The sequence below is a fragment of the Amyelois transitella genome, chromosome 4, assembly GCF_032362555.1.
Source record: "Amyelois transitella isolate CPQ chromosome 4, ilAmyTran1.1, whole genome shotgun sequence".
In the NCBI taxonomy this organism is placed as follows: Eukaryota; Metazoa; Arthropoda; class Insecta; order Lepidoptera; family Pyralidae; genus Amyelois; species Amyelois transitella.
Window position 1 is genome coordinate 2505646 of NC_083507.1, and position 12533 is coordinate 2518178.

The window sequence follows — 12533 nt, forward strand, 5'->3', positions numbered from 1 at the left end:
ACACGAGATATATGCATATACGAGACTATATATGCTATAGGATTGCGCTAGCCCCAAAGTAAATTCGAGATTTGCGTTATAGGATACTAACTCAACGATACTACATACATTTTTTTTAAATCTTTATTTAAGTAAGAGACTTTTGTCTTTAAGACATGTCAGTCCCATTGTAATACTACGTAAATTTTATAATAAATGCTTTTAACAGTATAGATAAATAAGAAATATAAGTAGTATTAGTAGAGTATAAACGTACGTTATGTAAATAAAACAAAAAATAAAAGAAAGAGCGTATAAGGGAATAATGCAACAAGATATAGTGACTAGAAAAGAAAAGAAAACGAAAAGGGCAATTCGGTAGCTCACTTTTTAGCGGACTTTTACGGCGCACGAAGTCGCGGTCTAGATTTTAAGATTAAGATTATATGAAGATTCGAAGTTTGCGTGTGAAACAAGAAAAAAAAAATAATGTACTCACAGACAGACGGACAGTGTGTCGAAAATTAATTTCACTCAAACTCAATGCAACAACGAGAATGTTAAACATTCCCTTGCCGTGTATCATACAAACAAAATTTATGAGTTATTTTTATCCAAATCATAATAATGCACTGTTTCTGTATTTATTTAAATAGTAAATTAATGTTGTAGCGGAAATGTATGTAATAATAAATGTAAAATATAAATGAAATATAAATGAACATATAATATGTAATGTCAGCTTTCCACTTCTCATCCAGAGCAGAATCTAGAAGATAATCAAAGTAAAGGCTTATGAACTTGGTTTAAATCTCTTCGGTTATAAGCTAGCAGCGTCTTACTATCTAAAAATCTCCGTTCCATCCATCCAGCTAAACGTGGCCTTCGTGGCATAAAAATAAATAAATATAAACGGGACAATTTACACAGATTATGTAAGCCTTGATGTAAGTTCTAAACTTGTGTTACGAGATACTAACTCAAATATACCATATTTTATAAACACTTATATAGAGATAATCATAAGACCCAGAACAATTAGAAAACATTCGTTTCTCATTATGCCGTGCCCCATAAATTTAAATTGATTTATATCATTGAATTTTAGGTACAGTCCGGTAGATAATTCTGTTGTGTTAGTTTATACAGACAGGGTTAGTTCACTTACCACCGACTGTACATTAATGTTATTATTTGTGTAGGTTGTAGAATATTCCAAAATCTTCAACATTCGATCGTAAACAAGAAATATAGTGATGTGAAGCAATTATTCAAGCGTTGAGATAACCATTGTGTAAATTGTTTACGAGATCGCCGTTGATTCACGGACTGACACACGCTTTTGTAGGGTTGTGGCTATATCTAAATTATCTGTACTAATATTATAAAGCTGAAGAGTGTGTTTGTTTGTTTGTTTGAACGCGCTAATCTCAGAAACTGCTGGTTCGAATAGAAAAAATATTTTTGCTTCGAATAGACCATTAATCGAGGAAGGTTATATAACATCACGCTGCAACTATAAGGAGCAAAAAATAATGAAAAATGTGGAAAAAAAAACGGGGAGAATTATTCATCCTTGAGGGCTTCAATGATGCCCAAAATAATGTACATGTTAAAAGAAAAAAAAATTAAATAAAATATTTTAAATACAGTTTTAAATGCAGCAGATTAACGACTGAAAGTTTTATTAAAACAGTGAATAATTATTTTAAAAAATGATATTTTCGGTGATGAAATTAATTATTTTGTTTTGATAAGTTTACTGGTAACCCTGGACACCGCAGCGGAAGCATTGTTTCTTTGTGAACTTATAAATACCGAAAGCAGGTTAGTGGATTGCAGCGCCAATCTCTTTGTAGTCCAGGGTTCGGATTTGAAACTACAGATACTAAAATTATGTAATAAATATGTAATAAATTCAAAATAAAGGAACAAGTTCTCGAATTTTTTTTATGTATGTTACCGCATATCTCCAGTATTTATCAACCGATTTGAAAAATTCTTTTTACATTCAAATGAGTAGAGTGTGTGATTGGTCCTAAATAAATTTTTGTACATATTATCCATAATCCAAAGATTAAGTAAAAAAACATGCCCGTTCCAAACTGCCTAGGTTAGAACTTTGCAGCGACCGTGTACTATTTTCAAAGTAACGTTTAGTTTTACTAATAGATGAGAAGACGTAAGGAATCCTGAGTCCACATTGAGTCATTCAGATGTCTAACCGATATTAGATCTTAGTTAAACATCCAAGTTTATATACATACGTAATCGTTCTTCTCCCCGGAGAGATTAAGACGCAACTAAGAGTAACTAAATCTAGATGGAATAAGTTAAGAATTTGAAGAGAAATCTGTTTGTTTACGCTCATCTCCGGATATTGATGCTATTATTAAAGCTATTTATGAATCTTAACCTGGGCAACAATTAGGTACTTTTGGGAACAAGAACATCTAATGTAATAGGTACCATGAAAGATTTCATTACGCGAACGAAGTAAAGGCAAAAGCTAGTGTCTAAGCTAGATTAAGCGATCATTTTTCCAACAAAAATCTCGATCTTTCTAGCAACATGTGACGTATTGTCGAACAGAAAATTGGTTTTGTCCAATAATCTCCTTTATCTGTGGTCGGTTGTCCATTTTATTTCCTATACGGCCTTCGGACTGTTTTGTAAGGCTTCGGGATTATTAGGGTGACCGACAAAATAATGCGATAGTCACGAGTGTAAAATTAAATACATTATAGATAAACTCTAGCTTTTAATAAAGTTTGGATGAATTGAATTTAATTGCATGTATGTATTAGCTTTTATCCGGGCTTTTTACCGCCCAAAATAATTACCAGAAAAAGTATTTTACGTTTGCATATGGTTTGCCTACGTACATATCTAGATGGCTCTGTTTGGTCTCGACCTGGAGGAAAAGTTAAGCTTGAACTTCAAATGGCAGGGTATGCCTTGTTAATAAATAGTAATAAATATATACGGGACAAATCACACAGATTGAGCAAGCCTTGTTGCTAGCCTAAATGAAGAAACTCAAGTTTAGAAGTCAATACTAAGTTTGTCTTGTGGTAATTAAATACACAAAATTCTACCTATCTACCTTTTAAGCGGTTTAGTCGTTTATATTTTACGTAAATTTTTAAGAAACTTTTTTTTAAGAAAGTCTACCTATTTAGATGTATCTATGTGTATGTGCAGACGATATATTTAACAAGAGATTTGACTTCAAATTTTATTGGTTTTATTTTTATTGCACAAAATACAAATTGTTAACATAGCACAATTGGATTAAACTTAATAATGAAATATTGTCTACTATTACTATTACTAACTATTCGGTCAATCAGGAAATTCTAAGGCGTATTCATCAATCTTAACACCCGTAAATACATCATCGAAAATATTAAAATAACTATAACTTCGCATTGTTTCAGAACAGGCGACATGGAGTATGTGCGTAAAAGATGGCCGCCCACATCAGTAAGAGAAAAACAAACGATAAAACATAAAATGAAATGGAATTGCCCACAAGTGTACACAGACATTTCAAATTAAAATTGCCAATGAATAATGTAAATTGAAATTTGAACATTATAAGATGATTGATGAAGTGATAAGTGAAAGGTGAAGTGTTAAGGGAAGTGACGATGGATTAATAGATGCCGCTGTGATGGGGTGTGGACAGAGCAAAATTAACCTCTATCCAAGGAAAAATAAGAATGGGGGGAAAGGACATAGCGCGAAAAAGTCAGGTGAGATTAATGTTAAAGCGACGACTTAAAAACATACATACATATATCACGTCTTCATCTTTTGTTACAATTATATCCAGTATAAAGCGATGGCCAACGATATATGATTATCTAAAGAAACTCGATAAAAAGCACAAAAAGTAAGTGTAAAAGTCAATCAAGGGAAATAACATACATACATATAATCACGTCTATATCCCTTAGGGGTAGACAGAGCCAATAGTCTTGCAAAGACTGATAGGCCACGTTCAGCTTAATGATAGAATCGAGATTCAAATAGTTGTATAATGTAATAGGTTGCTAGCTCATCGCTAAAAGAAGAATCCCAAGTTTATAAGCCTATCCCTTGGTCGCCTTTTACGACATCCATGGGAACGAGATGGAGTGGTCCTTTTCTTTTTTATTGGTGCAGGAAACCACGAGGCCCTCTTATCTTAAAAAAAAATCTCGAAAAATCTTCAAAACCGGATACCTACGTCATCTTTGGTGATTTCTGTTGTGCATAATATAGACTTTGTCTTTATATAAATACAGTGCATTTTTCGGTGTACTGAAAAATCACAGAATGTGCGTTACGCAATCAGTAATATTACAAAGAGTATTTAAATAGGTACCTAACACACTTCACAAACCTTTTACCAGATGCCAAATCTTTTACCAGAACCTTCCCGATTATTTCAGCATTTTCGTCTTGACCTCTCTTTTTTAAAGTTTCTGAACTATATTTGTGGCTATACTATATAAAATTACGCAAATACGACAATTATTTTTACAAAAAGGTATTAAATCATAACATTTTTTTCTTGCAGTTGAAAAATAATAATAAATAGATGTTCGGTTATAAGGCACATCACGCAAAAACCGCCGCAAACAAACCAAACCTCGCCAAGTCTTCACAATACCTGTATATTTGATAACAGCATTATATACAGGGTGATAAGAAACTTCTTTTTATAGTGTGCGTAAGAGGCCAATTTGTGTCCGATTTTTAGGCCTAATGATAAATTCCTTCTTCCATCTCCTAGAGATAATAATTTCCACGTCCCACGATACGTGCCTACTAATTTCGCTTCATAAATTTCATGATTATTTTCATGCAGTGTCATCAATTAAGGTAATTCTTAACCTGACTTTTCTCCAAAACGTCCCTGATTTGATCAGGGTATGTTCGTATTTACACTCACCCTGTATATTTTTGATTGCTTATACTAATAAATAACACTTTGACAAAATATATTCTAATATATTTAAAAAAAGATGCATAATTACACATTATATCTATCTCGTCACATTATTCACGTCAATTGTCATTAAAAAAAAATAAGAATTTAAATAAATAGGAAAAATATGTCCCAAAATTCCCGCAGAGTTTGATATGTGGGTAATCGATGAAGGCTTTAATTAAGACTAATATTCATAGCATCTATACTATTTATGGTCGGAGTGGGAAGACCTAGACGAACGTATCTTGATCAAATTAAGGACGTCCTGGTAAAGGGTCAGGTCAAAAGTACCCGAAACCGCCGAGCTTGTATGAAGAGAGTTATGAATGTGGACGAAGCGAAAGAAGTATGCAGAGATCGTGGCAAGTGGAAAGAGGTAGTCTCTGCCTACCCCTCCGGGAAAGAGGCGTGATTTTATGTATGTATGTATGTATACTATTTATAAATAATACAGGTATTAAACGCGCACTTAACGCATCTTTATTTTACCCCGGACATTTCAAATCATGTTACCGTACCGTATCCGTGGTCGTCGAGCGACTGAAAAAACCAGCGGGCTACTCCGTCTACACGACAGAATGTTCTTACACACATACATACATATAATTACGTCTATATCCATTGCGGGCTGACAGAGTCAACAGTCTTGTAAATACTGATAAGCCACGTTCAGCTATATAGCTTACTGATAGAATTGAGATTCATATAAATTGACAAGTTGCCAACCCGTCGCCTAAAAGAAGTATATAAGCCTATCCCTTAGTCGCCTTTCACGACATCCATGGGGGAAAGACATGGAGTAGTCCAATTCATTTTTCTATTGGTGCCGGGAACCACACGGCAGAATTTTCTTCCGTGTTATAAATAGTATTATGAAATGTGAAAGTTTAAAATCAGTCATAGTATCTATGACCATAATCAACCTGTATTTGACAGGGGAGCTATATTTGATAGGGGGAGCTATGCACGGCCGCCTCGCAAAAGCTTCGTGGCTTGAAATATTCATGAATTGCCTTGGAGAGCCGGCTGGGACCAAGGGATTGTAAGCACGGTTATATTATGGATTAAATAGGGTATCGTCTAATTTCTAAGCGGACTAGCATTGAAATTCTAACGACAGATAATACAAATAATAATGCTTCTGTAAAAATAAAATAAAAACTAACTAAGTTTTTTGGCATTCCCGCACAATGTCCCAAGAAAAATTAAATCGAATGTTTGTTACAAGGTTATCTTTATTTATTTATCTATTTTACTCAACAGTTACCTACAACGTTACGACTTATACTATATTTAATGAATACATACGGGACAAATTGCACATGAGTTAGAGTCGAAGTAAGTTCGAAACTTGTGTAACGAGATACTTACTCAACGTTACAAAAAAAGTTCTTTTCTTATCAAGCCCTGGCCAGGATTTGAATCCGGGACCTGTGTCGGGACCTATGACAGACAAGCGCACTACCACTGCGCCACAGAGGCCGTCTTAATTTCTCCATTTATTGTTTTATTATATTTAAATTATACGATAAAAACTGTATTTTCGCATATGGTACGGTAAATGCTTAACTATAAGATTTATCGTTTAGCGAGGTATATCACCTTAACCTTTGTACCGATAAATAATTATATCAATGTAAATGATTTTAAAACGAACTGTTAATGTAGATATCATCTGAATGAATTGGATTTTACATTGGCAATAAGCAAAGCAAATAATCGTATTGCTATGGTTCTCGATTTTGTATTTTCTACTCGATTAAACTCGGAATGGATCACTCGAGTCGACCCGACTGGGGTAACGTTCACGCGTTCGATTTTCCGTTTAATTGATGCATCGGGCGAGATGGTTATCAGATAACAATGAATCGATTTAAATCGATATCGCATACCGATACCGGTCGGTCATTTTGGAGTTGATTGCTAACTAATGAAAGGTTAAAAGCTCTCAATACAGCTTTTAACCTTTCATTTGTTGTGTCTAATTGGGGTTATTTTATAATGTTTAGAATTTAAAATGAACGAAAATATACTTTTTTGGTATAATTTTGTTTACTTAATTGACATTTTATCCTATACTATATATTTCTACAAATATGGATCGCTATAAACATGTTGTTTGTGCAATATTTTTCCTCAATGTGTCTTTCATAGTGTATTAATGCTTTATAAGTGTGGATTATTGATCATTAAGTGTTTCCAACAAACATAAGTATAACAATGCTATTACTTTTAATGTTCTTCTTCTTCGTGGCGCGTGGGGGCGCAGGTTCAAATCCTACTTCAGCCATATACCATTGACCCATTTAGAATAGAATAGATTATTTTCAAGATTGGATACTATCACTGATTGCATGATGACGTCAAATAACTTAAATCTTATTATATTTACTAACACTTCCAAAGTGCATGTGTAGAAGAAGCGGCGGAACAAACTACACTGCAACATTTTCACTGGACGTCAATTTACAAATATAGGTCTCTTAAATCGTAATTTTCTAAGTTATGTACATTTGCTTGAGTGTAAGACGATTTTCTTACGGTAAGGGAAAACATCATGAGGAAACCTGCACATTTTGGAAAATGGATTTGTAACCATGATCCAATAATACTCGTAGTAAATTTCCCCTGCAAAGGTTGCGGAGGTCAGATAGTAGCCGCTTCGTGTAAAAACGACTGTAAGTGCTTCAATAAATTTTATATTGTCAAAAAAGAGACATTTATCCAATATGACACGATGATTTCAATTTTAGCAAGATATTGAATAAAGAATTTCGTAATGGTGGTGGATATTTATAGCCCTTTGCATCTGATTGGCTGGACGGGATTTAAGTCAGGGTTGCCAGTTATCCATGGTTTATATTTTAATTTTTTATTCTATTAAATCATACTATACAATAACACTTCATTGCACCACAATAAATTACAGTAATTTCACAATCATGTATTAAAAACATAGCAGCAAAAGGCGACCTTAGATGAGGCGACGCTAGAAGTGAGCGTTTTTAGTGATAAGGTAATTTAATTGATAACCTGTAAATTGTGTATAAAACTTCACCCAGAGAAAAACTTAAAGGTCACAAGAATTGAATATAATTATTTATATCTTAATAGGTGAGCAGAATCAATATACCCGAAACATCAATTACTGCATGCACATTTAGCGTCATGGCTCAAGTTTTTTAAGTCTTTCCCTTACCTAATTGACTTTTGCGCGGAAAGAGAATCAGCTGACGCACACTGTTTTTCGCATACGCAATAAGTAAGAATAAACAAATGAATAAAATAAGCGTATGTTAAAGTAGAAACTATTTTTCATTGTTTGTGAACTCTTCTTTGTTTTAAAGTTCGCAAAATAAATGGCTGTAATATCACTTATTTGCTTCGGCGTCGCGTAAATGAGGTAGAATGTAATTCTCACCTGGCAACCCTGTTCGTGAGCAATTTAAAGCGCTCCTGCCTGCCTATCACAGTAATTTACCTACTTGTTTAGCGAAAACCTTTTTATTTTTATACTCTTTTATTCAATCATGGTGCGGAATTCCTAATTTTACTCTGTGGCCAGTTTCAGTTACGAATAAGCATTTGACCCAAAAATTGCTTGCCAGAGTAACATGCCTAGCAGTATAACACCCCTCTTTTCGTGGAGAGATACAAATAGAAATTTAATCAAACAATGTTTATCGTAGAAAAAGAACTATTTGTGATAATTTCCAATGACTGTTTAATTTATGTCGTGTTAATGGAGCAATTAAATATGGTTAGATGCCAGTTAAACTGTCATCAAAGTACTCTATAACGTATGAGGTAAAATATCGGTAGAAATTATGTGTTGTACGGATCGTTACCAGTTTTTATAGTACCAATTTTAGGTTAGCTTATTTATTTACCGATTCATGTACACAGAAAAGATTAGGAATGATGAACACAAGAATCATAAGTACATAGGTTCTGCTTATTTTTTAAGAAATCCCTTCCAGCAGACCCGAGATAGGAGACATGATGGAAGAGGTTTATTGTCTCGCAAGGCTTCCATTTTGGTGATTCTTATTTTTTAATATTTCATTTATACTTCAAACACACAATATGTTAGTGCCGTGTGGTTCCCGGCACCAATAGAAAAAAAGAATAGGACCACTCCCATCTCTCTCCCATGGATGTCGTAAAAGGCGACTAAGGGCTAGGCTTACAAACTTGGGATTCTTTTAGGCGATGGGCTGGCAACCTGTCACTATTTGAATCTCAATTCTATCTTAAAGCCAAATAGCTGAACGCGGCCTATCAGTCTTTACAAGACTGTTGGCTCTGTCTACCCCGCAAGGGATATAGACGTGATAATATGTATGTATGTACTATGTTACCTGAGCTTTCCTCTATTTATCATTCCACTTTGTTCGGCCTGCGGCATCTTTAATTTTTATACCATTAGCACACATATCATCTTTAACGCCATCAAGCTAGGTTTTCTTCAGCCTGCCCCTTCTACAACTAGCAACCTGTCACTATTTGAATCTCGATTCCATCATGAAACCATACAGCCTTTCAGTCTTTTCAAGATGGTTCGGTCATGTGGAGAAGACGAATGAAAGCAGGTTGACTAAGCAGATATACAAGGAGAGTGTGGAGAGAAATGTCGTAGTGGGAAGACCTAGACGAACGTATCTTGATCAAATTAAGGACGTCCTGGTAAATGGTCAGGTCAAAAGTACCCGAAACCGCCGAGCTTGCATGAAGAGAGTTATGAATGTGGATGAAGCAAAGGAAGTATGCAGAGATCGTGGCAAGTGGAAAGAGGTAGTCTCTGCCTACCCCTCCGAGAAAGAGGCGTGATTTAATGTTTGTATGAATGTATGTCTTTTTAAGAATTTTAACTCTGTCTACCCTGCAAGGGATATTTATGTGACTATATGTGTGTATGTATGCCGTTTCAACCCGAGCCTGTTGAATGCGAAAAGGTCAGAAATTTACCAGAGTCACCCAGATAGCTAGGCCTTCGCAAAACTTGACTATACGCTGATGTCAATCGTACGAGTACGAGTAACTCAGTAGTCACAACGGCCTTTTTAACTCAATTCAAGTCCACACATTAAAAATACTCATTATTAAAACATCACGTGCGCCACATGGCCAGCAGGAAGCCCGGCATTTTAAAATGATTTGCTTTGTGCTACCTGCCCTTTGTCACAAAGCACTGTTGAATATTTCCAAACACGCTCACGATGCGTCAGCTAGCGCTTTTGTCAATTATGACCTTCGCACACAAAGTCAACGGTCAAAGTGAATTTTTTAATATTTTACCTATTTAAGGTTACCTTTTGTAGCCTGTATTTGTGTCCCACTGATAGATAATGGCCTGTCGTTTCTCCTTCCATAAAGCTCTTTATGAAGCATATTTTTAACATCCACTAGAAAAGATGTTAATGTTGTAGTACCATCTCCGAATTGCGCAATTGCTAAAATGCTATTGGTCTGAACATCTTTGCCCCATAACGCCAGATAGAAGGAGGCCTTACTGGCAATTTAATGGGTTTCAGAAGAACGTAGACCTTGAGGTTACTTAGTACGAATAGGTCTTTTTGAAAAAGTAAAGTGGCTAGTGACCAGCTTTTGAAAAAATCAACTCCTACCTACTAAGCTTTTTTTTATAATGACGTGAAATGGGATAGTGATAGTTTTTCGCGCGATGTGTTGATGTGACGCGCGTGAAGTTGACGTTGTTGAAGAAAATGCTGCAGTGCAGTTTGTTACCGCTTATTCTGAACTAACACCATGGAAGCGGCAGCAAACTTAGTTTTAAGTAATTTATTTGACATCAACCAATGTTGTGAAACCAGAAGATTTGACAATTATTAAGCGATATGAAGTATCCTATAATAATGATCCCTTTTTTTCGGTTCTACCGCCACTTGCAAACAGTTGAACTTGTGATAAGCTCTTGTTTATAAATAAGTTTTGAAGTACTTTATTGACATTTTTTGCATCAGTGACAGTAAATGTTTGTTTTTGTTGTATGGAACTTTGTCTTAAATATATATACTGTGTCGAACATTGTGAATTCTGTGAACTTAAGTGACTATGTGGCCGCTTGGGTTATGACTTGTTTGTGAGATAGTGCCCAGTGAACTTACCCCGTGCTGTGCGTATCACAGCGGTCTAAAATAATACTGTGATAATTTAATATATTCGAACATTTTATGTAGTTGTTTTAATTTAGAATTCTTAAATCGTTAGAGAAAGACACTAGTGATATCTGTTGATCTAATGTCGTTTTAACTTATTGACTTTTCCTTTGACTTTGTTTATTTGTGTGAGTGTTGTGCCTGCAGTTTTATAGATGGCGCTGTAAATAAATATACGCCTTTCACCCGCTATCTTTTTTGAATTCTGGTGGCAAATAATACATCATTCTTTATTTATTTTTGTACGTTTTACATTACGCTACAGTTGATTGCAGACAATAAGTGAAGTGTGCATTTTTCTTGGGAATTTTATGAAAAGATTTTAATCATGCGACCGTGGCGACATCTATTCAGATATTAATTGCACTCAATACACACTTTTGAACTGCTTAATGATCAGATTTTCTCATTTTGGAGCACTCCTGCGCCAACAGATGGCGTTTTAAATAATATTTATCTTTTGTGTTGATGACAAGAAATCATCATATCTTATTTTTTTCAATATATCTTTTTTATTTTTCTTTACCACAATGGTTTGCTCAGCTTGTTTAAATCCCATAAACAACAACGTCGATGGTTTTTTGAAATGCTCTGGCTGTAAACAAACGTTTCACAATGATTGCCTGGGAATAAAGAATGAACTATTCCTTACACTTACTCCTGAATTTAAGTCATCCTGGACATGTCCTGCGTGTAGCAATGTTACACGTCGAGCTAATAGCAATGTTGATACACCAGTCCGGCGTACACAGGTGCCTATCGCTGTCGATGAGTCTATGAATATGTCTTATGACTTCTCTGTTCACGTTCCTGCTAACACTTCTACATCCACATGTGGCTCTGGTGTACTTCCTGCGTTGCATCAACTTACTCAACAGGCTGATAATGAGGTAGTCACAATGGACAAAATTAGCTCCCTCCTGGATATTAAATTGAAGGACTCGTTGTCTTCTTTCATGGACAGTTTTCGTTGTGCCATTCAGGAGGATGTTAGAAAATTGGTTCGTTCTGAAGTACAATCCTTGGCGCAGGAACTAAAGAATGATGTTAGCTCATCCACTGATTTTCTTTGCTCCGAGCAAGCGACTTTAAAAACTGAGATAGTTGAGAAGGAGAAAAGAATACATGGGCTGGAGTCTGAGTGTGCTAGATTGCAAGGGGACGTTGATAAATTGGACAGCAGGTTGAAAACCTTTGAGAAATCTTCTCGTAACCTCAATATTGAGATTCAAGCCGTCCCAGAATCTAAGAATGAGAATGTTATGATGTTGTTTAAACAACTTTGTGACGTAGTAAGTGTTACTTTGGATGACAGCAGCATCCAGGCTTGTCGTCGTGTCGCAAAAATGGACAGAAAGTCAAACCGTCCCAGAAATATTCTGGTTACCCTGACA

At 35.2% G+C, this 12533-nt stretch overlaps 1 protein-coding gene across 5 annotated transcripts in view; it reads left to right on the forward strand.

The window, feature by feature from the left end:
- Nucleotides 1-12533, forward strand: part of LOC106129443 (uncharacterized) — a 65305-nt gene that overhangs the window by 38324 nt on the left and 14448 nt on the right. For 2 of the 5 annotated variants that reach the window (XM_013328003.2, XM_060954282.1), the window contains one exon: nucleotides 3420-3737. The exons of 1 other annotated variant lie outside the window; for it this stretch is intronic. In XM_013328003.2, the coding sequence (XP_013183457.1) occupies nucleotides 3656-3737 (82 nt within the window). In that variant the 5' untranslated portion in view covers nucleotides 3420-3655. The remainder of the gene's footprint in view (nucleotides 1-3419; nucleotides 3738-12533) is intronic. 2 more of the 5 variants (XM_060954281.1, XM_060954283.1) reach the window with 1 other exon arrangement.